This window comes from Eulemur rufifrons, chromosome 2, assembly GCF_041146395.1.
Source record: "Eulemur rufifrons isolate Redbay chromosome 2, OSU_ERuf_1, whole genome shotgun sequence".
NCBI lineage: Eukaryota > Metazoa > Chordata > Mammalia > Primates > Lemuridae > Eulemur > Eulemur rufifrons.
The window spans coordinates 43,658,904-43,685,710 of NC_090984.1; the positions used below are offsets into that span (position 1 = coordinate 43,658,904).

The window sequence follows — 26,807 nt, forward strand, 5'->3', positions numbered from 1 at the left end:
TTATGAGTTCCATTTTTCCCCTTACTCTCTTTATTTTAATCTATGCTGTTTTCTAAACTGTTGGATGTTATGGGTGTTATGTTGGGATGCCCCTTAACCAATGTCCTATAAACACCCAACTCCTCTCTCCTGTATTGAATTTCCCATTTCCTAGTTCCTATGTCATTTTCTTTCTTGGTTTACTCCTTAGTCTTGGTGGATTACATCCTCTAGACTTTTGAGACTTTGCATGTTGAAAATGTTTTATTCTATCCTCACACTTGATGAATGCAGTTAAACAGATATTCCAAGCTAAAATTCATTTATATTTTAAAGACATTCTCTATTGCCTTCTATCGTCCAATGCTGTTTTTGAGAAATTAGTTTTCATTCCTGAGCATTTGATTGTGATCTCTTTCCCTTATTTCTTGTTCTATCAATCAGCTTTTAGCATCTTTTCTATTAACACTCAAATTTCAAATTTTCCAGATGATATGTTTTTATTTGGCCTTTTTCATTTATTATGTCAAAACCCAGTGAGCCCTGTCAATCTGAGAATTCACATTTTCACTTTGAAAGGATATTATTTTGTAAAAAATAACTGTCTAAAAAGACTGTTTCCTGTTTTTCCTTACTGGTTGGGTTTGAATTTCTAGAATTGATTCATAAATTTTCCTATTTCTCTCTTATTTTCCTGCTCTTTTCCCCCCTACTTTATCAGCGAATTCTTTCAATCCTTTTATTGAATTTTTTGTTTTGACTCTCATATTTTTAATATCCCAAAGCTCTATATTATTGTCTGCTCCTTTTTTTTTTAAATAACACTATTCTTTTTTCAAACATTTAACATTTTCTTTTATCTCTCTGAGGACATCATGTCTTCTTTGAAGCATTCTTCTGCTCTCAGCATTGTCTCTGTTTCCTCTGAGTTCCTGTTTTCTCTTTGATTCTTTTTTTTTGTTTGTTTGCTTGCTTCATCTTGAAGGCGTTCTTCCAAAATCTTGTTATCCTTTAATGCCCTATCGTATTTAAGATTGAATCACTAAAAAGCTGATGAGAAGCTTTGTAAATGGGCTTCTAATAGAGTCATAGAGTAGCTGGAGAATTTTTGTGGGAGGGGGTCACCAAATGTCAGTACTGATAGGTCTTTTCTCTAGGGTAGTTCAGTTTCCTCTTAGAAGGATCCTCCAACATTCCTGATGGGGTATGGGGTGATGAGGCTGCCAGCATGCAGGAGCTGACCAGAGGAAGGGAGCGAGGAATTTCACTGTTCAGATGCAGAATGTCCTTTAATTCCCCAGTTTTCATTTCTATTTCTTGTCCTGCCTTTCTCAGTACTCACCATCCCCAAGTACAAACAATCTCTAGTTGTTTCTCCAGAGACTCTTGCAAAAGTCAGGGGAAATGGTCCCAGGCTAAGAGAGGGCTTTGAGGGTCTAACTAAACCTCATAAAGACTTTCAAATAAATCCCCACCTACCACCATATTACCCGCTTTCTTCCTAAGGCTTTCCAGAGAGCTGTGGGATGAGTCAGCTTGCTTTCCATTTGCAGCTCCCTCCACAGGCACTTCACTCTGACCTTTCTCCATGCTAAGTCATGCACCATTCCTCCACCTACTTTCCATCTTCGTATTTTGTGGTTTAGGGTTATTTATGTCACCTTGGTTTACCAAAGATGGAGCTTGTGCTTCCTTTTCTTATTTTCCCTGTTGTTTGGGAATGATTTTTTGAGAAAAGATTGAGTGAGGGACAGAGGGAAAAAAAGTAGGTATGTCTTTACTCTGACATCTTGAAACCAGAAGTCTTGAGCCTTTTCCTTTTCATAAGTCTTTTACTACCCCATACTCTCTTCTACCAGTATCATTCGGATTCATAATTTCTGGCTTCTAGACTCTCTGGGTGACTAGCCACCTTGTTTTGCTGGTTTCAGACATTTAATTTATTAATGAACTAACAAGTTCCATATCTACTTATCACATTCCATCTGCAGTAATTGTTATCTGCAACTGAATGAAGTATACTGAATACAAAATAATTGGGAGGGGATTAGTCACCAATCTCTTGTGGGACTTAGTGTCCTTATCAAACAGGCTGGTTATAAGGCTGTTTGTCCCTCATCCCTCCATTCTCACATTTCTTTCTACCCCAGGAGGCTGACCCCTATTGACAACTCCCCTCATCCATTCCCACTCTTTGCCATATTCACCTGTATCATTCTTTCTCGGCCTTGCTGCATTTCTGGAAGCCTCACTCTACAGCCACAGCTCCTAAAGCATATTGGCTTCTGGCTTCACAAGAGAATCCTTCCCAGTTCATTCACTTGACCTTAACCACACCCCTGTAAATAGTCTCTTTATTAAACTCTCCTCAGTTATACCCTAATACGGCATTTGTTTCCTACTGATACATCAATAAAAAGAGGCTTTTGAACGAGCTCATCTCTAAAATGCTTTGAGTTCTTATGTTCTATGATTTTTACAAGAGTCATGTATACAGTTGACATTTAAAGACTCTGAGCATATTAGGAGCTTCTTTTCAGTCAAGATTCTGTCTCATTCAAAAAAAAAAAAACTGCCCTCCAAATAATTATGATGCTCACACCCTAGAAAATATGAATATTGCTGGTACAACTTAGACTAGGGTGGGACAGGTGGGAGGAGGTAGGAGGGCATGGGTAAATCCACACCTAACGGATGTGATGCATGCTGTCTAGGGGATGGGCACACTTGTCAGAGAGTGCAATTTATGTTACCAAAGCATTGTACCCCCCGTAATACTCTAAAATAAAAAAAAAATAATTAAAAATCAAAAAATAAAAAAAATGAAAATAATACACATTTTCTAATTGAAAAAAAAACTTAGACGAGTGGAGAAAGCCAGGATACACATATTGTTCCCTTTATGCTGTCGGCATTGGACTCAGATAGTTCCTACAAAAATACAGTTGCTATTCTTGACTTTGAATAAAGAGACAGCCAGAATTAATTCCAAAGGTTCAAGTGTTTCTTTTTCTTTATCTTCTTTTCTTCTTTTATCTTAGATATTAAAATTATCAAAGCATTAGATACAAATGCAAAAAATAAGTTTCACCAATCCTCCCATTAAAATTGAATTGTATTCCTTGACTTCACACCCCACTTTCAGATAGCAAATTATCTTTTTAAATGCATCACCATACTTCTTGTAGCCACGACCTTTATCACTTTCTTACCTCTCATAGACCCTTCAACCCATTCCTATCTTAAACTACTCTTGCCAAAGTTTTTTCAACTTCTTCATTGCTACATTCAATGGATACCTCTCAAAACTTATCTTATGTAACCTCTCAGCAGCATTGGAAAACACTACCACTCCTTTCATGAAACATTCTCTTCCTTCTCGTTGCTGTTGCCTCACCTTTTTGGTTTTCCTCCTACTTATTAGATTACTCTTCAGTAGACATCTTTTCTTCTGCCCATCCCTCAAATGTTCATGCTTATTGGGGCTCTGCACTGGGTCTTCCTTACTTTTCCACCTATATTTCACCACTGGGTGAACTCATCCACTCCTATGGCTTCAAAAGCCAATTATATATTTGTGATTCTCAAATGGACCATCTCAGGTCCAGGTCTCCTTCCTGACCTTCAGAGATATTTTTCCATTACTAAATACTAGATAACTCCATCAATATACCCATGGATTCCTCACACTCAACATCTCAGCTTCCCCTCAAACCTACTTTCCATCAACATTCCTTATTCCATGAATCATACCAAGCCAGAGACCTCGATATAATCCTTGACCCCTTGCTATCCCTCAGCTCCACACCCAATCAATGACCAAGTCCTACTGATTTTGTCTGAGATCTTGAATCTATCATCACTGCCACTTCCTTAGACCAAATCATCTCCCTACTGGTAATATTGTTACTCTTAAATCCAGACTTTATAATACAGCCAGGGTGATCTTTCTAAAATACAGATATGATGTTACCCTCTTTCTAAAACCCTACGATGGTTTACCACTGCTATGAAGATGAAGCCCAAATTCTTCAACATTGTTTATAAGGCTCAGCATCTGATCTCCTGCCCTGCAATCCAAATAGCTGTATGTTCCAGCCACACTGATCCCCTTTTAGTTCCTCCAACAAGCCACGATTGCTCTTACTATAGATATTGCCACATGATGTTCTCTCCACCTGATACATGCTTATCTGATGATGTCAGTGTTATCATGCCATCAGTATTTGTTGATTCATGTGTACAGCTCCTTGAGTCCTTGGTGTCTCAGCTTAACTGTCCTATGCTCTAAATCTGCTCACATAGTACACTATGTATCCATTTACTACACTCTATTACAGCTGCCTGATCATTTGTCTCTATTTCCCTTTTAGATCATAAGCATGGAGAGGGTAAAGATTGTACCTGTTATATTTCCAATGCCTTGAACGTTACCCAGCACAAAGCAGCCACTAAATAAATAATGACTGAATGATGAACAAAGGAATGAATAAATAAAGAATCAGATTAAAAGTTGTACCAGGGGGAATACATTTTACATATGGACTTCCTTTCCCTTGCTTTCTCTCAAAAAACAAATAGTAAGTAAGCTACCCTTCCCCCCAAATAAGCCATTGTTTACAAATGGCTAATTAATGTATACTTATACATGACAGCTAAAGAGAAGAATTCCATCTGAATTCCATTTGCTTTCTCCTTCTTTTCTCCTTTTCCTCCTACATACAATTTTCAAACTGAGAGTTTAAACACACTTAAAAGAGACGAAGCATGTGGCTGACTTTCTCCTGATCTGTCTGATGCCCAGTCTGTTCCCAAACCATCTATAAACTTGGTGGTGTATGTACGTAGGGTCACTAATTAAAGCTGAGCATACCTGCTCTGAACTGCAAAGTCAGAGATCTACGTGAACTATAAAGTTTAGATTTTCCAACCTCTTGTAGAATTTACATTTCCTCTAAATAAGCATGTCCTCTTTGTAATGCAATATTTTTTTAAAGTTTATTTCAGTGACTAACCTGTTCACATAAACAGATATGCTGTTCAGTTTCTTTATCACCTGGTCTTTACCCATTTTACCCACTGCTTGTCAAATATTTAATTTAAGGTTTTGGGTGAAAATAATCAAACCCAACCATGAGTCCTAGAATTTCTTCCTTTAAATTTAACTTGTTAATGAGGTGATCTAAAAAGATATCAATGTATTCAAACTCCATATTTAATCTAAGAGCATTTTAATAAAATTATTCACAGATTTATTCACTTACTGTGTGAATCATCTACCTCATAGTGATTTATCCCAAGTAGAACTTGTTAAGTTACAAGGCTTGCCCATGTGTGCAGTCCTTTCAGATAAGATAAAGTTTTCCAATCAAGGAAGGCATTCTGATTTTGAGATTTGATGCCTTTGGAAGGAGAGGGTTCTGTGAGGTTTACTATCAAAAGTAGTTACCTTGGATAGGTTCATTCCCAGCACTGTGAGCGTCACCAAGCCAGCACAACAGACCAAAGCACTGGAGCTGGAGAGGCCAGAACTTGGTGGGATATTTCCATCTACCAAGCAATTCATTCCAGTCAGGTTATTAAGACCAAAGTGTTCCTAAGAATATCAGGAAAAACAGCAAGAGTAATTTCAGTGTTGGATTCAAGGAATAGTAAAATCTTCTTTCATCCCCCAGAAAGCAAAAGTCTATCAATAGACTTATTAGACTAGTTATAGAAACTAGTTTTACAATTCAATTTAGTTGAAACTTTACATGACATTTTATTTAACGGCTCTTGGCCATAAGGTAAGGTAATCTGAAGATTACCTTTTACTTTGTTCAACAAAAAGCTACTGATCTATTTCCTAAAATTGTCTTGAATATCCTTTTTCTTTAATATTAATTAATTTGAATATGGAAAAAATATAAAACAATTATAATTCAACTTGTCAAGTAGAAGATAAGAAATACACAATTATCTGTGACGTAGGTTAAACCTCTTCTCAGCAAATCTCCAGCATTCTGTTATTATAAAACTCTAACCCCCAAGCAATGCCTTATTTCTAAGGAGTGTCTTGCTTCAGACATCCTCTGAAGATAAAGAGTCCTAAACTTTCTCAGTTTTGTTTTACTAATGGAAAAACCTAGGCGCCAAGAGATTAAGAGACTTTTCCAAGATCACACATAGGGAGCTGGGAGCAGGGTCCAGGTCTCTGATTCCTGGTTGAGAACTTCTCCAGTGCAATTAGAAACTTGGGCCAGCAAACTGTCACTGTGATTTAATATGTCAGCTATATGAGGAAATCCAGATTTTTGCTAGAGTTTATAGATACAGTTTAACCATATGGCAGCTTTAAAGACAGCCAAATTAGAATTCAGCCACAAATGAGAATGCAGACTCTAAATGAGGCAGGAAAGCTCTATTTCTACAAATAGGAAAGCCCAAAGAAATAATCAAACTCTGATTTAAAGAAGGAAGGCTCTAGTATACTTACATGAATATGTAGGACTAGGACACTCTAGAAAATATCATATCATAATCCTTTTGGTTTAGGAATTTTAAAAAATCAGGTCCACCTCCTCCTCAAGAAAAAGTACCATCATCTTTGCAAATTACTCAAACGACTCAAGACCAAAGTATGAAATACTATTATATTACCTAATTATGTATTTCATCATACATATTATTCTAGGGAGAAATTTCACTAAACTAGTTAGAATAACCAAAGTAACAAGAGAACTCTGCAAATAAAAGACTCTTTTTTTCCTTAATTTTTTTTCCTAGCTGGCAAAACTCATGCACCACAAAAGAAGAGATTCATTCTCTTCTTGATTTCAAGTCATCTAAAAATTTCCTTCCAGAAATACAAACAAATTATAAGTTGAAACACTGTTGCTGCCAATGCCCTTTCATAAAAGAACATCAGACAGCTTGTTTTAAAAAAAAAACAAAAACCTTGGAGAATACTATATATTTAACTATAAACTGATCCACAGGGTATCTTGAATGTGAATCATACTTACGAATTTATCACGCAATGTTTAAATTAAAATGTACAACAGATTCAAAATGCAAATGGGTTGTGCCAAATTCTGTAATAGCTCTATCCCAAAAGGATAACATGTTCAATTTAATATAAACAGATTATTCTCTGAGGCTTTCTAGTATTTGAATTTGAAGGTTTCTGAACAGGCTAACATTTAAATTACTTTTCTGCCAAAAGTTCATTGTATAAACCTGTTTTTGTAGATAAGTTGTCAAACCGAAGAGAAAGTTTTAAAACTTGAAATGCTCAAAAACAGTACAAAGCAACATGCATAATTATTACTTATCCATATGCTACCAAAAGGCATGTTGTTATAAGGAAAATCAGATGTTTCCAAATACTGTAATTCCTACTAATGCATATGACAAGCAAAATGATTTGGAGATTTAAAACCTACCAATAACTTTTACTATAAGTTATTACCATGTGTCTAACAGGAAAAAAACACACAAACACACAAAAAAAGAAAGAAATGAATGTGGTAACTCTAATAACAAAACCATCACTGTTAGAGTACAGTTCTGCATATCAGAAATGAATCTAGGCCGGGCACGGTGGCTCACACCTGGAATCGTAGCACCCTGGGAGGCCAAGGCAGGTGGATTGTTTGAGCTCAGGAGTTCGAGACCAGCCTGAGCAAGAGCGAGACCTCGTCTCTACTAAAAATAGAATGAAATTATATGGACATCTAAAAATATATATAGAAAAAATTAGCCGGGTATGGTGGCACTTGCCTGTAGTCTAAGCTACTCAGGAGGCTGAGGCAGGAGGATTGCTTGAGCCCAGGAGTTTGAGGTTGCTGTGAGCTAGGCTGACACCACGGCAATTTAGCCTGGGTAACAGAGTGAGACTCTGTCTCAAAAAAAAACAAAAAAACAAAAAAAAAAACAAAAGAAAGAAATCTAATGTATTTCTGTAACAGATATATCACTGAGTCCTAGGCTATTCATGATAAAGTTTCAGATAGGACCACCAGGCAGTAAGGAACACAGCTCTCTAAAACATGAGTTAGTTTGTTTGCTCTTTGCTCACAAAGGCAAAATCCATCTGTTAACATTCTACCTATGATTCTATATAAGAGTCATGACATCTAAAATAATTATTGAAATATAAAAGTGGCTCTAAAAACAGCAAATATCAATTTTTTTTGTCCTACATACTTTTTCAGCAATGAGACAAAGTGGAAATATTTTATTTTATTGTTCTTATACATAACAATAGAGATTTTCAAGGTAATTATTCAATGTTTCTAGGAAAATACTTATACATTTCACTATATCTTTTTTTAACTCCATCTGAAGTAGTAATAATAATACTAATTATCATTTATCAAATGCCTACTAGTGTCAAGCACTGTGTAATTCTTGAAATAACTCTTTGTCAGAATAACAATGACATCATTTTACAGCTAAATCTGAGACATGAGAGGTTAAATTAACACAGCTGGTGGAGCCCAGATTCAAACGTGGGCTGACTCTAAATCCTGTTACAGTATACATTTATATATCCCAAGAATAAAATGTAAATAATATTACTAAAACATATCCTCAAAAGTACATTTAAACAAAGATTTTTTTAAAAAACAGGTATTTGTCAGATGCACCTGATTTATGAACAGCCAGCTTATATGAAAGACCACTACTGCCCCCTGTGAACACCACCCAAAAACAATCATGTCTTCTCCACCCTCTAAAATATAAATTAGCAAAACAGAACAGAAACATCAGTTAGTATTATAATAATGAGACAAAAATGAAATAGTAAATAAAATAAATCTGATATAATACACACCATAATCTCAACCTAGTAGGTCCCTTATAAACCAACTTACCTGAATTCCTTTAAATCCACATAGGAAATAGTTGTGCCACAGAGGCTTGGTTTTGTCAATCTGAATGTTATTGGCGTTAGTACTGAAGTCCCTGCAAAAACAAAAGACAATGTTAATTTAAAATCAGTAAGCCTTGAGCTGCAAAATCAATGGTCGACTGCTGCCATCTTGTGCCAAGGCAGTGATACTGAAATCGCCTTCCCCATTTACTTTCAATATATACGTAACACAGTCTACCGCAAAACAATGAACATCTCCAGCTCCTAAAAGTTAAGAGAGGAAGTTGTAGTGGCCCTAATGACTAAACTACCTCCAACTGACCCTTTTTATTTCCTGAAACAGAAAGGAAACGATATATTTTAGAATAATGTACAGCTATTTTCTCTTTCATGTTGGTCCTTGTTAAGCTAGTCAAACCATGGGAATGCTTATCCTCTGGACCTGCTATCTGGCACACCCCCAGATGAAACAGGGGTACTCAAAGCCATGTTTCCCCACACTCTCTCCACCCATCCAATTTTACCGTCTGCACAGTTTAAGAAAAAGAAGAAACAAACAAATAATGATTCTAATGGATCATAACCCATTGAAAAAAATAAGATTCCATGAGTCTACAGTGATATAAATTAACAAATGAATAAACAGCTAAATGAAGGAGAACGGAAAACTCTCTCTTATAGTAAAATGCCAACTAAGAGATATAGAAGAAATGATGGAAATGGAAAAATCAATATATGGTAAACTCCATGATAATTGTTTCAGGAAAGAATCATTAATGGGTCTAAAATTAGACAGTAAAAATTTGATGAGAAATAAGATATTTATGTAAACTCTAAGTATTTCCCCACCAGATTCTTAATTGCAAAGGGAAAAACAGTAACTTCATAGTAGAAAAACATGGCAGACACCACCTTAAGCAAATTATCAAAATTAACATCACAAGAAGGACATCATGTGCCTTCTTGACATGATACACTGAGGACACATCCATGGATATGTGGGAATTCCTTGAACTATTAGTGTGACTTCCTTGTAAGAAAAAAAAAAAATACTTCAAAATGAAAAATAGGTAGATATATAGATAGGCTCCTAAATCAGCCAAAGGACAAATTATATGAAATGGAAGATCAATAAAAAAAGGAAGAAATGAAGCAAAATTCTCCATATTGATTGAGTGCTCTGCATATAATTTACTAAATATATGCTATATGCCAGTAATTGTAGTAGGTGCCTTCCATGGATTATATGAACTCAGTAACATGGATACATTGTCTCCATCAAAAAATATCAATGGCTTTTTTCCCAACGGGTTTGCCGCCAGAATACAGGTGTCGTGAAAACCACCCAAAAAGCCGAAATGGGGAAGGAAAAGACTCATATCAACATTGTTGTCATTGGACATGTAGATTCGGGCAGGTCCACCACTATTGGCCATCGGATCTACAAATGTGGGATCGACAAAAGAACCATCAAAAAATTTGAGAAAGACTCTGCTGAGATGGGAAAGGGCTCCTTCAAGTATGCCTGGGTCCTGGATAAATTGAAAGCTGAGCATGAGTATGGTATCACCATTAATATCTCCCTGTGGAAATTTGAGACCAGCAAATATTACATGATTATTATTGATGCCCCAGGACATAGAGACTTTATCAAAAACATGATTGCAGGCACATCTCAGACTGACTGTGCTGTCCTGATTGTTGCTGCTGGTGTTGGTGAATTTGAAGCTGGTATCTTCAAAGAATGGGCAGACCAGTGAGCATGCCCTTCTGGCTTACATACTAGGTGTGAAAAAACTAATTGTTGATGTTAACAAAATGGATTCCACTGAGCCACCCTACAGCCAGAAGAGATATGAGGAAATCATTAAAGAAGTCAGCACATACATTAAGAAAATTGGCTACAACCCCTACACAGTAACATTTGTGCCAATTTCTGGTTGGAATGGTGACAACATGTTGGAACCAAGTGCTAATATACCTTGGTTCAAGGGATGGAAAGTCACCCATAAAGATGGCAATGCCAGTGGAATCATGCTGCTTGAAGCTCTGGATTGCATCCTGCCACCAACTCAACCAACTGACAAGCCCTTGCAACTGCCTCTCCAGGATGTCTACAAAATTGGAGGTATTGGTACTATCCTGGTGGGCCCCGTGGAGATTGGTGTTCTCAAACTCAGCATGGTGGTCACCTTTGCTCCAGTCAATGTTAAAACTGAAGTCTGTTGTAATGCACCATGAAGCTTTGAGTGAAGCTCTTCCAGGGGATAGTGTGGGCTTCAACATCAACAATGTGTCTGGCGGCTGGACACAGTGGCTCACGCCTGTAATCCTAGCACTCTGGGAGGCCGAGCTGGGAGGATCGTCTGAGCTCAAGAGTGTGAGACTAGCCTGAGCAAGAACGAGACCCTGTCTCTACTAAAAATAGAAAGAAATTATATGGCCAACTAAAAATATATAGAGAAAAAATTAGCCGGGCATGGTGGCACATGCCTGTAGTCCCAGCTACTCGGGAGGCTGAGGCAGGAGGATTGCTTGAGCCCGGGAGTTTGAGGTTGCTGTGAGCTAGACTGACATCACGGCACTCTAGCCCAGGAAACAGAGCAAGACTTTGTCTCAAAAAAAAAAAAAAGATAATTTTTCCAATAAATAAAGGGAAACAATTGGATAACCATCTATAAAATAATATATAAATATCAACGCTTATCTCATGCCACATACAAAAAAAGTCCCGCAAAATGGATCATAGTCCTAAATGTAAGAGTTGAAACTACAAAACTTCTAGTGTTACAGCTCTTTTAGAATTTGTCCAGCAGGTTTTCCAGTTGGAAACCCCCCATCAAAAATAAATAAATAAATAAATAAAAAGAAACTATAAAACTTCTAGAATAAAATATGAAAAAAAATTTAGTGATTTGGGATTTTGGAAAGATCTTGATTACAATTAAAAGGTACAAACTCTGAAAGAAAAAACATCAACGTGACTTCATTAAAATTAAAATCTTTTCTTCCTTAAAAGACACTGCAAGGGAAATGAAAATCCAAGCCACAGACTGGAAGAAAATATTTGCAAAACATATATCTGACAAAGGACTTGTATCCTTATAAAAGAAACTATTAATATTAAAGGTCAACTATTAATATTAAAGGTCAGTAATAGAAGGTCAATAATAGAAAAATTAATTAAAAATAGGCAAAAGATTTTAAAAAACCCTTCAACAAAAAATATATCTAAATCACAAATAAGTACATGAGAAGATATCCAACATCATTAGTTGGAGAAATTAAAATTAAAACAAAATACAATACTACTACCCATTTATGAGAATGGCTAATGTAAATGTGGGAATATAAAATGGTAAAACTGCTTTGGCAAGCAGGACATAGTTCTGTAAAAGAAAAACCAGACATTCTACTCCTAGGTATTTATCCAAGAGAAATGAAACATATATATCCACACATACGTTTATACACAAATGTTCAAAGCAGCATTATTTATAACAGCCCCAAACTGGGAATGATCCAAATGCCCATCACTGGTGAATAGATAAACAAATTATGGTATATCCGTGCATATGAATGCTATAAACAGTGGACAATTCTAAGAGGCATACTGCATGCTTCCTTGCAGTCCTGGTAAAATCAAGATCTTTGCCGATAGCAGGGGCTCTCTACCTTGATAATTCACCTCAGATTCCCTAACTCTTTCTCATACTCTCTCCTACTTCTGGAATAATTTCCCAAATACTCTACTTTCATTCAGGTCTGTCTCAGGCTCTGCTATTATGAAAAATGAAACTGAAACCACGTATTCATTATTGTGGGAATGGTTAAGTGAATTTGAGAGAATCAATACGATAAAATATTATACATTCATTTTAAAATGTTTATAAATAGTGACACAAAATGTCAACTAATGTACAATTTTCTTTAAAGAATCCAAAACGTACATAAGATCTATTAACAATCATGCAAATGAAAAGGAAAAAATATATACAATACATTCCATAAAAAAGTAAAAAAAATTTTGTATCTTATATACCTGGTATAGTACCTTATCAAAAATATTAGTTGACTAAATGAACATTATTGCAGGCAAACTGTCCAATGAACAATAAGCCAAAAATATAATGTGCCAACTATCTGCCAAAATCCTTTTTGTACTTAGCAAATCAAATCCATCATAACACATTATAAGCAGGTAGAGTTTATCATAGGAATACAAAGATGGTTCAACACTAGAAAACCCATCAGAGTAAACCAGCATATTTTTAAAAAACTGATCTTCAATATTAAATAGTTACTTAATAAAATTCAACACCCATTAATAAATTTTTTAATCTTACCAAACTAAGAAAAAATACTTTCTTAATTTGATAAAGCATCTGTACTAGAAACATATCTATTATGCACAAGACCCTGTTTTACACTAAGGCTAGACCATTAAAGAAGAGAGACAAAAATGACTGAAGTCACAGAGTTCACAATCTACTGAGAAAGACTGGTGAATAAACAAATAATAATACAGCATAGTAAGGCACTATAACAAGAGAATTAGAAGGTACCATTGTATTAAAAATAGGAAAATAACAGACTTGACTTTGCTAGAAATTGTTAGATCAATAAATGATAAATGCTTTTTTGGCAAGGACAGAGTTGTTTTCATTTTTGTATAACTCAGTATCTAAGACAATGTCTAGTACATGGTAAGTCTTTGGTAAATATGTCTAAAATGAAAGGACAAATGAACTAAATGAACAAGCACTAAATAGTGCTCTTAGATTTTTTTAAATGTCAGGTACAAAACAACAATAAATTAAACAATTAATTGTAATTTTGATGTCTCCTAAAGAGTTCAATCGGGTAGAAGCACACCACCATTAACACACATACACAGACATTACACACATATTAGCAATTCTACATACTTACGGATACAAGGGATTTGTATTGGCCAGTTGTAGAGTGTGTGTTTTCACAGGTTCCACAGCTATTAACATATCTTGTTCTACAGCCATAGGAAGAACAGAATATCCACAGTAGTCTATATGTTCTCCTAGAAAAAACAGAAGGCATTTTTAATCATTGCTAGTATATGAAATGAAAGAACCTGAAGTAAGTTGACATACAGGGGCCAGGCACGGTGGCTCACGTCTGTAATCCCAGCACTCTGGGAGGCCGAGGCGGGTGGATTGTTTGAGCTCAGGAGTTCGAGACCAGCCTGAGCAACAGTAAGACACCATCTCTACTAAAAATAGAAAGAAATTATAATGGCAGTTAAAAATATATCTATAGAAAAAATTAGCCGGGCATGGTGGCACATGCCTGTAGTCCCAGCTACTCGGGAGGCTGAGGCAGGAGGATCGCTTGAGCCCAGGAGTTTGAGGTTGCTGTGAGCTAGGCTGACACCATGGCACTCTAGCCCGGGCAACACAGTGAGACACTGTCTCAAAAAAAAATTAAAAAAAAAAAAAAAAAAGTTGACATACAGGAAAAAGCTGGCCACAAGGAAGGTTTTAACAGAAAGTGAAAATATTACAGGGAGAGAATTATTCAGTTTTCTTGTTCCCCCAGATATCTGAGCCAGAAACTTCTGCTAGCCATAAGTATATTAGTTATGAGTGTGTGTTAATTTTTGGACTTCTTTAAATTTTATGGGTTTTTTTCCACTTTCTAATTCATAATGATCATTTTTAAATATTTATGTTATGTGTTGAGTTATATAAGCATCAAGCAAATTAATATCTCTTTCCTTTCTTGCTCTTTTGCATTAATTTTTAAAATATGAACAATTTAAGCCTTAGTACACTCTTTCTTATATTAATGTTATTTGTGGTCCAATTACTTCTTTACTAACCAATGAGCTCACTAAAGGTAAGAACTTTGCTCCATTTATCTTTGAGGTTTAACCAAGTATCTACAAAATTAGATTGGGACTGATAAGTTGTAGTGAATGTGTTAGACATTTCTAGGAAAAAGAAAAAGCCAGAAAAAAGAATATTTAATCTATACTTTTTATATATAAACAAATACATAAAAAAGTATTCTCTTTTCCTTTTTACTTTAATTCCTCTGCAAACCATAAATAGGAATTTTTTGCTACTATACCGTGTTTTCTTTAACTTAGCATTTAAACTTAAGGTTGTTATTTATAAGATTTAAACACAAAATAGCAAATTCAAGACAGATGGCTAAGCCAGCTCATTTATATTTCCCCAGTACAGTTTTTATATGTGAATGTTCCTACAGCAGGTATTAATCAACTAAGAAACACAAAATGAATAGAAGACAATTCAATGGCATAATTATATTTTAAATAAGTATTATTCCACATATTATTACAGATAATAGGTCTTTTGTTTCTACATTAATGTATCCTTTAAGGTGGAATAATAAAAGTTTTTTTATGGATTGACAATGACAGATGGAGAAGTGGTTTTCCAAGCTATCTTTTCCTGAATTTCCTTCATAAATGCAATAATAAAAAAGAAGTAGAAAACATATTCAAATAAGCAAAACTCTAGGGAGGCACCCAGATTCTATATGGAAGACTGCAGTGCTGTTAATTCTGAGAATTAATAATTCCTGGCCAGGCACGGTGGCTCACGTCTGTAATCCTAGCACTCTGGGAGGCTGAGGCAGGAGGATCGCTCAAGGTCAGGAGTTCGAGACCAGCCTGAGCAACAGCGAGACCCCATCTCTACTAAAAACAGAAAGAAATTAGCTGGACAACTAAAAATATATAGAAAATATTAGCCAGGCATGGTGGTGTGTGCCTGTAGTCCCAGCTACTCGGGATGCTGAGACAGGAGGATCACTTGAGCCCAGGAGTTTGAGGTTGCTGTGAGCTAGGCTGACACCATGGCACTCACTCTAGCCTGGGCAACAGAGCGAGACTCTGTCTCCAAAAATAAAAATTAAAATTAAAAAATAATTTCTGCATTTTGTCAAAACTGATAGAAATACCTTGGTTGAGGGACAGGGAGGGAGGAGGATCTCACTACAACCCAGAAAAACTTTTGTTTTTCCAGTCATTTCCCTTCTCTCATCCCTTACAAAGCTATTCTGAAATGTCCACCCTCTTCTTATACTGTCACCCCCTCCCACAAGATTGAGAGGTTCCCCTCACAAGAACCTCTCAATCTTCTACATCAAAATTATACATTTACATACATCAACTTGCATCTTTTTCTTCCTTGCTACCTGTTAAACAAGTCAAAATGTCACATGCTGCTGCATGTCCTGCCCCCCAGGGCTTGAGGACCAGCCCACACCGTAGTTCTCACCACCAGAAAGGCCATACCACTGCCTCCACAGACACTTACAGTCTAGACCGTTGAGGCACTTGCAGATACCACTGACATTGACTTTCTCTGACTCTAGTCAAAGAAATCACAAGGAAACTACACTACTGCACCTACCCATAACCAAAGTCAGAGCACCCTACTCAACAATAAATATATAGGAAAAAGTCATTCCATATGAAAGTTACTCTACAAAATTAGAATAAATGACTGTTCCACCAGATACAAAGATATCAGCATAGGGTCATAAGAAACAGGAAAGAGCAAGAAAACATTACACCTCCAAAGGGACAAAATAATTCTCAAATGAAAGACCCCACAATAATTCTCCTATGAAATGCTTGAAAAGAAATTCAATATAATGATTTAAATAAATTCAGCAAGATATAGAAGAATACAGATAGACAATTCAATGATATCAAGTAAACAATTCATGACCGTAATGAGAAATTCAACAGACAGATATCATAAAAAAAGAATCAAACACAAATCTTGGAGCTAAAGAATTCAATGAATGAAATAAAAAATACAATTGAGAGCTTGAACAGAAGACTACATCAAGCAGAAGAAATAATTACTGAACTTGAAGATAGGGTGTTTGAAATAACCCAGTCTGACAAAAAAAGAGAGAGAGGAGAAGAAGAAAGAGTAACAGAATAATAAAGAATAAAGAATATCTATGGGACTTATGGGACACCATTAAGCAAAGGAATAATCTCATTATGAAAGTTTCAGAAGAAGAAGAGATGGAAAAAGGCATAGGAAACTTATTTAATAAAATAATAGCTGAAAACTTTGCAACTCTTGGGAGAGATATGGACATGCAGATCAAGTAAGTTCAAAAGCCATCAAATAAATTCAACCCAAAAAATCCTCTCTAAGGCATATTATAATCAAACTGTCAGAAGTCAAAGAGAAAGAATTTTTAAAACAGCAAAAGAAAAAGCATCAAGACACATATAAGGAAATCCTTCTTAGACTAAATGCAGATTGCTCAGTATAAACCTTATATTCAAGAAGAGAATGGGAAAATATAGTCAATATGCTCAAATAAAAACTGCTAGCCTAGAAAACTACAAGAATAGCCCAGAAAAACTATCCTTCAGAAAAGAAGGGGAAATAAAGTCTTTCCAAGACAAGCAAAAACTAAAGAAATTCATCACCACCAACCAGCCTTACAAGAAATACATAAGGGAGTCCTATATCTGAAAGCAAAAAGACAATAACTTTTGAAAACATGCAAAAGTATAAAACTCCATAGACTAAATACACAAGTGAGAAAGAGAAAGGAACCAAATCTTATCACTATAGAACACCACCAAACTTCAAAGATAAACAATATGGGAGGAAGAAAGAAACAAAAGGTACACAAAACAACCAGAAAACAATTAACAAAATGAGAGGAGTAAGTCCTCACCTATCAATAATAACCTTGAAACCGTTCCCACTTAGAACCAGAACCAGACAAGGTTGCCCACTATCTCCACTTCTATTCAACATAGTGCTGGAAGTCCTTGCTAGAGCAATTAGGCAAGAGAGGGGTATTAAGGGCATCCAGATGGGGGCAGATGAGATCAAACTCTCGCTCTTTGCCGATGATATGACATTATATCTAGAAAACCCCAGGGACTCAACCAAGAGACTCTTAGAATTAATAAATGAATTTAGTAAAGTCTCAGGATACAAAATCAATACACACAAATCAGAGGCATTCATATACGCCAATAACAGTCTAGCCAAATTTCAAATCAAAAGTACAATACCTTTTACAATAGCCTCAAAGAAAATTAAATACCTAGGAATATGTTTAATGAAAGATGTGAGACACATATACAGCAAGAACTACGAGACACTAAGAAAAGAAATTGTAGAAGATATAAACTGCAGAGGGAAGTTTATAGCACTAAATGCCTACATCAAAAAAATAGAAAGACTTTAAATAAACAATCTAATAATGCACCTCAAGAAAATAAAAAAGCAAGGAAAAAAACAAATTCAAAATGAGAAGGAAGGAAATAATAAATATCAGAGCAGAAATAAAGAAAATTGAGACTAAAAAAATTTAAATTTTATTTTACTTAACTAATTTAAGCTTAGTCACATGTAACTAGTGTCTACTGTAATATATTAATATACAATTCATATCCTAGTCAAAGCAAAAGCAAAAATTCTCCTTTGCATCTTCAAAGGGACAGCATGTGATATCACGGGCAATATCCTCAATAATATCTCCACGATAACCTCAATAATAAGTCTCATACAATTGTATCTAAATAATAACAAGGTACAACTTGGTGAAAACAACTCTATGTGTAAAGTACATATATTTCTGAAATCAAGCTTGATCCAGCATAAATGTAGAAGCTAGCGAAATGGGTTCTACATGACCTCAAAATTATGCTCCATAGGTAGTGTTGGTAACAATCATGTTGATCAAAAGTACAGACAAATATAGATGTTTATCAACTTATGATGGTGTTATATTCCAGTAAACCTATCATAAAGTAAAAAAACAAATCATAAGTCAAACCATTGTTAAGTCAAAGACCTTACAAGTCTATACTATTAAGTTCATGATCCCTTTATGGAAAATAAGTAACTTACTAAGTCCCATGAAATGGAGTATATCCTCTATTCTACCTATTTAATACTTCTCCTTAAAAAAAGAAAACTCATCAGAAATAATAAAATGATAAAATTAATAATGCTGTTCTCACCTAATATTTCCTTTTTCTCAAACTACTGGGTATAAAGAGTAAAAATCTGGAAATAACTTTATGTACAATGAGAAAAAAGTATTAAGTAAATTATAAAATATTAACTTAGTAAGCTATTATGAATTAAGTCTTTAAAGTAATAATTATGAACACCATACAGAAACATAGCACTATGGTTTGAATGCCCCTCCAAAACTCATATTGAAATTTAATTGGCATTATACAGTATTAAGAGGTGGGACCGGCCGGGCGCGGTGGCTCACGCCTGTAATCCTAACACTCTGGGAGGCCGAGGCGGGTGGATCGCTCAAGGTCAGGAGCTCGAGACCAGCCTGAGCAAGAGCGAGACCCCGTCTCTACTAAAAATAGAAAAAAATTATATGGACAACTAAAAATATATATATAGAAAAATTAGCCGGGCATAGTGGCGCATGCCTGTAGTCCCAGCTACTCAGGAGGCTGAGGCAGGAGGATCGCTTGAGCCCAGGAGTTTGAGGTTGCTGTGAGCTAGGCTGACGCCACGGCACTCACTCTAGCCTGGGCAACAAAGTGAGACTCTGTCTCAAAAAAAAAAAAAAAAGAGGTGGGACCTTTACAAGATGATGAAGTCATGAGGGTTCTACCTTCTTGAATGGATTAATGCCACCACTGTCTCCAGAGGGGGTTAATTATCCCAGGAGTGGGTTTCTGGTAGAAGGGTGAATTTCAGCCCCATCCTCTCTCTGTCTTGCACACTCTCTTGTACTTCTGCCCTTCCACCATGGAAGGACTCAACAAGAAGCCCTCACCAGATGCTGGTGCTATGATCTTGAACTTCCCAACTCCAGAATCATGAGCCAAATAAACTCTTATCATTTATAAATTACCCAGTCTGTGGTATTCTATTATAGCAGCAGAAAATAAACTAAAACACACAAAAATATTTATGATATATTCAATGAAAAAACAGGATTAAAATGGTATCTAATCTAACTATTATCAATTATTATATATATGGACATTGACAGAAAGGTAGTAAACAAAATGTTAAAAAGCTATGTTAGTTATCACTAGAAGGTAGTAAAATTCAAAGTACTTCACAGGAGAAGCAAAAAAAAAGATAAGTATGTCTAGAAGACCTGCAAAATCTGTACCACACTTTTTTTTTTTAATTTCAGGATATTATGAGGGTACAAACATTTTGGTTATTTTATGACTTTGCCCCACCCAAGCGAGGATTAAAGACATGCCCTTCCCCTCTACAACGCTCACCGCATCCATGAGTTGTGAGTTTACCTCCCCAACCCCCTAATCCCTGGAGAATATTACTACCATGTGAGCACCATAGTGTTGATCAGTTAGTGCCAATTTGATGGTGAGTACATGTGGAGCCTATTTTTCCATTCTTGTGTACCATATTTTTAGTAGCAAGGAATTGTAAGGATTCCAAATATTCCACTAACCCAATGAGTAAATGTAAAACCATCAAAACTACTTACCACAGTCTAAAATTTTAACCTATAACATAGAAAAAAATTTCATTTGCCAGGAAAACAATGTTAACAACTGTGTTTTAACAAATTTATAGATTTAAAGAACTGAACAACTTTAATGTTAATAATATGGATTGAAAAGATAAAAGTAAAGTGTGTTCCTTATGCAAATGCATAGCTTAATATTAGAAGATGTATGTGAAATATTCTATTTGGGGGAAAATTAAGAAAGAAATATATTAACAAAAATTTAGTATTACCAAAGGAGGAAGAAAAAATTAAGAAACGACACTTTTGAAATACCTATTATATTGACTCTTCCTGGTGCTCGAACATAAAACTTGGGAATGGATCCAAACTTAGAGTTAAACATTTCCTTTAGCTTCAGCAATCTGAAAACAAGAGTAGAATATTTCAGAATATCATATAATAGAAAATACATAAGCTACACACACACACACACACACACACACACACTTCATATACCTACCACCACTAATTATTCCTTTAAAAAAATAAAAGCAAAATCTCCTAGTGACATACTTCCTCAAAAATCCCAGAATGAACAATATTGTAACTTCCTAAATGGTTCCAAAACATGGCTAAGCATACTGAAGAATTAAAAAGTTAAGACTGGTATACCCAACTGAAAAAGCTATTTCCTTCAATTATGAAGACTGTAACTCTCTATATAATTTTTCAATGATATTCAGGGAAAAATCTCTTTATACTAAAAGAAGTAGCATGGGATACTGTATTAGTTTCCTAAGGCTGCCATAACAAAATACTATAAACTAGGTGGCTTAAAACAACAGAAATTTGGTACCTCACAGTTCTGCAGGCTAGAAGTCCAAAATCAGGGGTCAGCAGGGCCTCTGAAAGGTATAGGAAAGAATCCTTCCTTGCTCCTTTATACCTTCTGGTAGCAGCAATCAATCCTGAGCATTCCTTGGATTACAGCTGCATCACTCTAGTCTCTGCCCCTGTCATCGTATGGCATTCTCCTTGTGTGTCTGTTTTTCCCTCTTATAAGGACAACAGTCATTGAGGCCTACCCTAATTAATTATGACCTCATCTTAATTTGATTACATCTGCAAAGATGCTACTCCAAATAAGGTCATATTCTGAAGTTCCAAGCGGACATGAATTTGCAGAGGTACACTATCCAACCCAGTACAGGTAGTCAGATGAAAAACAGACTGGATATCAAGAGACTACAGTTCTAATTCTAATGAGGTCTCTAATTCAATGCCAGTTTGGCAAACCATTTTCCCTTGGCCTCTCTTCTCTAAAATTTGAGAATTTGGATATTCCTCAAAAGTCTCTTCCAGACCGAAAATTCCTATAATAGATTTAATAATTTTATGCTATCAAATCATCTCAAGTCAATTCTGTGAAAAACTCCTATTGTTTGTAGTCCCACATCATATTGTGTCTGAGTAATAACACCAGGTTAGTAAACATTTAATAAAGCCTACTATATTCAGCCTACTAATTAAAAAAACCGAGACTCATACAAGAAAAGCTGAAGAAAAAAAAGGAAATTTATTATAATGATAAAAAAATATGTTGACTATTGTTGCCAGTTATCCAAACTGCTCTCTTGGGAACCAAACAGTCATCAAAAACTCTGTTTATATTGGTGTCTTTGGCTCTCTGTCTTCTTGACTCATTCTATCCCTTCTAAGATACCATCCCCACTTCTCTCTGCTCAGTACTCCTTCCATTCCATCTGCCTCTGTGAGCCTCTTAGTTTTTGCTCCTCTGTATCTTCCGTTTTCATAACACAGAGTCCTCGACTCTATAAAACTTAACAGCTCCAGTGTCCTGAACTCTGATTATATCTCTGTCCTTTAGTCCAGATTCTCAGAAGATATAATCTGTTTGGCAGAGTTTAGGTCCTGTATCCATCCTGCTCCAAACATTTGCAGCCAAGGGGATAAAGTCATTTAGTACAAACAAGGTCACTTATTTTACTTACAAATATGATCACTTATGTCTTCTCCTTTAGCAGAGGATGTGGATGACAACGAAAGATCTCAGCAGGGAGACCATAATTGGTATCTCCAGTATATCATTCAAAATACATTTACTGGACTACTAGGTAGATATGGAAAATGGTGGCTGCCTAAATCTTAGTTTCCCTATATATACTCAAAAACAATTCGAAAAACAAGAAAAAATAAAACTATACAAAAACTATGTCTTCGGTATAACTAGAAGAGATAAAATGTCAAGCTATCTGTAAGTAGAAAGAAAAAAGAAGAAAGAAAAATAGACCACAGTACACTACTGGAAACAGAAAGTGAGTGAAAGAGAAAAGAAGGGAGCCAGCAAAACTAAGATTAATCTAAAACCACCACCAGAAAGAAAAAGTCCACCCATTGAAAAATAGGAGACATGGATAAGAAAACATGAAAGGCGAATAAGCCCACTGATTATTAAATAGGCAACAGGCAAAAGTTAAAAGATACGGATGGGCCAGGAGCGGTGGGTGGCTCACGCCTGTAATCCTAGCACTCTGGGAGGCCAAGGCGGGAGGATCCTTTGAGCTCAGGAGTTCGAGACTAGCCTGAACAAGAGCGAGACCCCTTCTCTATTAAAAAAAATAGAAAGAAATGATTTGGACAGCTAAAAATATATATAGAAAAAATTAGCCAGGCATGGTGGCGCATGCCTGTAGTCCCAGCTCTCAGGAGGCTGAGGCAGGAGGATTGCTTGAGTCCAGGAGTTTGAGGTTGCTGTAAGCTAGGCTGACGCCATGGCACTCTAGCTGGGGCAACAGAGTGAGACTCTGTCTCAAAAAAAAAAAAAAAAAAAAGATACGGATGATTAAATATAAATAAAGTAGTATAGGAACAATGTCTAGGCCAGCATTGCCAAGAAGTATGTGTTTACAAAATGGTAGTTATGATTATTATCTCCTAGTTCTTGGGTTCAATATCGTTTCCACTCTGTTGCATGTGAACAAGAATCCATCAGAAGCAATGAGAGATGGTAGGTAATTAAGTGTTGTTAGCTCGGATCAGGACAGGAAGTACTGTTAGAACAGTGGGTGATTTTAGTGATGCTGTTGATAAACCTTGGTGCTCCCAGCTTCTTTCATTTTATAGATAAGGTTTAAACTATTCAGATTATTTTTTTGTCCAGATTCTAGGTAGAATGATATAAAATATTAGTGTTTTTTAATAGGAAAAAAAAAGAAAGAAACTGATAAAGCAGATAGTAAGAGGCTAAATAAAAAAACAGTCCCCTGCTTTCTCGTGGTATTAAAAAGATGTAAGTACAAAGATAACTAACAGAACAAAAATATAAATCTTCCTAAATACCAAAGAAATTTCAAAAATAAAGAAGCAAAGAAAAATATCCATTAGATAAAGAAAAACAGAAGATATATTATAACATGTAATTACAAGTTGAGCATCCCTAACTAAAAAATTCAAAATCCAAAATGCTCCAAAATTTAAAACTTTTTAAGCACAGACATGATGCCATAAGAGGAAAATTCCATGCATAAGTACTTAACACAAACTTTGTTTCATGTACAAAATTATTTAAAATATTACCTTCAGTCTGTGTGTATAATGTATATATAAAACATAGTTGAATTTTGTGTTTAGACTTGGGTCCCTTCCCCAAGATATCTCATTATGTATACACAAAATTCCAAAATCCAAAAATATCCAAAATTGAAAAAACTTCTGGTCCCAAGCCTTTTGGATAAAGGATAGTCAATCCGTATAAAATAATATGGCAGAATGAATCAAACACATCAGTCATATTAATAAATGTGAATGGGCTTCACTTACCTATTAAAACAAAAAGATTTGCGATTTTCCTCCTAAAACAAGACTAAATAAATATGCTGTATACAAGAGATAAAACTAAAGCAAGTGATTCAGGAAGACTACATATCAGGAAATAGGCAAAAGTATTTTAGGCAAATAGAAACAATAAGAAAACAGAAGTAGTAATCCTGATATCAAACATTATAGAATTTAAGTCTAAGAGCATTAAATCTGCATAGAAGGATACTGTTTAATACTGAGAGCTACAAGTCAAAATGAAGATATGACAGTTAGGAAATACCCCCCCCAAATGAAACGGTAATCATTTTTATAAGGCAAAGCTAAAGGCAATGTAAGGAAATACAAGTAGAAATACATAAATAAGAAGAGACTATAAGCTACCTTCTCATAGATCAGGTAAACCAAAAGATATAGAAAAAGACTCAAACAAAATTGATAAAGTAGATTTTATGGACATATACATATATCAAATATTACCCCCTGATAACAAGCAATATAACTTCTCAGGAGCACAAGGAATGTTCCCAAATGTTAATCATATATTAATAAACTAGAATTCACAATAAAACATTAGTGAATTCTATAAGGTGAAAGTACTATAAGCAACACTCAGAAATCAATGCAATAAAACTTGAAATTATCAACAGGAACAAATCACAAACAGGTCCTCCTACCTGCATTTTTTTTTTTTTTTTTTTTTTTTTTTTTTTTTTTGAGACAGAGTCTCACTCTGTTGCCCGGGCTAGAGTGCCATGGCATCAGCCTAGCTCACAGCAACCTCAAACTCCTGGGCTCAAGCAATCCAACTGCCTCACACTCCCGAGTAGCTGGGACGACAGGCATGCGCCACCATGCCTGGCTAATTTTTCTATATATATTTTTAGCTGTCCATATAATTTCTTTCTATTTTTAGTAGAGACGGGGTCTCGCTCTTGCTCAGGCTGGTCTCAAACTCCTGAGCTCAAACGATCCTCCCGCCTTGGCCTCCCAGAGTGCTAGGATTACAGGTGTGCCCGGCCTAACCTGACAATTTTGAAGGCATTTTTGCTTTTACTTTGCCAATAGTTTTTCTAAACTAGCTTATTTACCAAGGATTACTAAATTCATATGAACTTGAAAAGCATTTGAGTTTATTTACTTAACTTTTGAGTTCTACTTTATTTATAAGCCAATTTGGTATGATATAGACATGTACATACACTTAAACACATGTAAACATACATAGATTTACATACAAAGATCCAATTGCTTTTATCTCCAAATTCCAGCCATGAGATAACAATACAAACTCACCAGTTTACAAAAGACCATTGGATCCAAATTATTTCTGACAAAATTGGAACTTTTTTACATGGCTAAACTTTAGCTGCCACAACAGGTAATATAATGAAGGCTATGTACCAAAATTTTGGGTAAAGCAGTTTCCATGGCAGTTTGATTTAAAACATCTTTTACCCCCTTTTTTTCCTTCAGTTTCAAATGAGTTTTCAATGTTTGCATTTAAGCTAGAACTGGCTGAATTGTATAAGAAAACCAAGATCTCCCAGTAGCTTTGAATTAGTAATACCATAGAGTTAATTTTATCTCAACGTCAGTAGAATGTAACAATAGATTCAAAGTAGGCTGAAAAGAAAATACGGAGATATTCAGAGAACTTAAGATATTTTAAGTTTATAGTGGCAGGTCAACCATTTGAGCTCAAAATTACCCTTCATGTAGTTTGCCCATCAATTTGAACAATGTGCACAAGAATTGGCCATAATATGTAACCAACTGGAATCCTAGAAAACCTGGCATGCCTTTGAACCTTTCCATTTACACAAATATTTTAAGTAGAAACACTATAAACCAACTAGGCTGCCCAAAGGGGGTCATTCTCCTTGACTTTCCTCATTTTTAGAGGATTTGTTTCCCTTTTTTTTCTTTTTCTATGAAAAGGACAGTTTGGTTTCTTGCCCAGATGTGCAGACTTGCCAATTGAGATTAATTTTTAAAAGAAGAGGTACTGGAGAAGACCCTTTAGAATGTACCTCCAAGTCAAAATTAGGATCCAAAACAACTTCCTAGGAAAAGAACAAACAGCTCAGAATAAACCAAGGACCAACAACCAAGAGCAAGAGGTCCAGAGAAGCTTGGAGTCAGAGGGCCCAAGGGTACCTAGTGCCAAGTTTGGGTTACTCATTCAGGGGGTCCCGAGTCTTCTCTGACCCCATGTCTGGGTACCAGAATTACTAACAGAAAAAAACCCAAATTCTGTAAAATAATTTAAAGAAGTTTATTCTGAGCCAAATATGAGTGACCAATAGTCTGGGCAGCCATACCCAACAAGCCTTGAGAAAGCAGTCCTCAGGCATTCAGGTTATAGTTTGGTTTTATACATTTTAAGGAGACAGGAATTGGGTAAAATCATAAATCAGTAGATGGAAGGTATACATTGGTTTGGCCCTAAAAGGCAGGACATCTCAAAGCAGGGATTTACAGGTTATAAGTGAGTTCAAAGATTCCTTGATTTGTAATTGGTTAAAGAAATAAAGATTTGTCCACAGACTTGGAGTCAGTAGAAAGGAATGCTTGAGTTAATATAAGGGGGTCTGTTAATCAGAGAGCAAGCCACAGTATACTTAAAGTGATCTGTTAAGTAAATTGATGTCCTGCAGGTACAATTTAA

The 26,807-nt window shown here is 35.6% G+C and overlaps 1 protein-coding gene and 2 pseudogenes across 3 annotated transcripts in view; 2 read left to right on the plus strand and 1 right to left on the minus strand.

Moving 5' to 3' along the window:
- GALK2 (galactokinase 2) overlaps positions 1–26,807 on the minus strand; it is a 117,444-nt gene that overhangs the window by 81,500 nt on the left and 9,137 nt on the right. For all 3 annotated transcript variants that reach the window (XM_069460165.1, XM_069460169.1, XM_069460159.1), the window contains exons 2-5: positions 20,633–20,721; positions 13,769–13,892; positions 8,838–8,928; positions 5,429–5,575 (exon numbers count right to left, since the gene is read on the minus strand). In XM_069460165.1, coding sequence (XP_069316266.1) covers positions 5,429–5,575; positions 8,838–8,928; positions 13,769–13,892; positions 20,633–20,721 — 451 coding nt within the window. The remainder of the gene's footprint in view (positions 1–5,428; positions 5,576–8,837; positions 8,929–13,768; positions 13,893–20,632; positions 20,722–26,807) is intronic.
- Positions 10,180–13,703, plus strand: LOC138380907 (elongation factor 1-alpha 1 pseudogene; annotated as a pseudogene).
- Positions 11,619–11,674, plus strand: LOC138381121 (U7 small nuclear RNA; annotated as a pseudogene).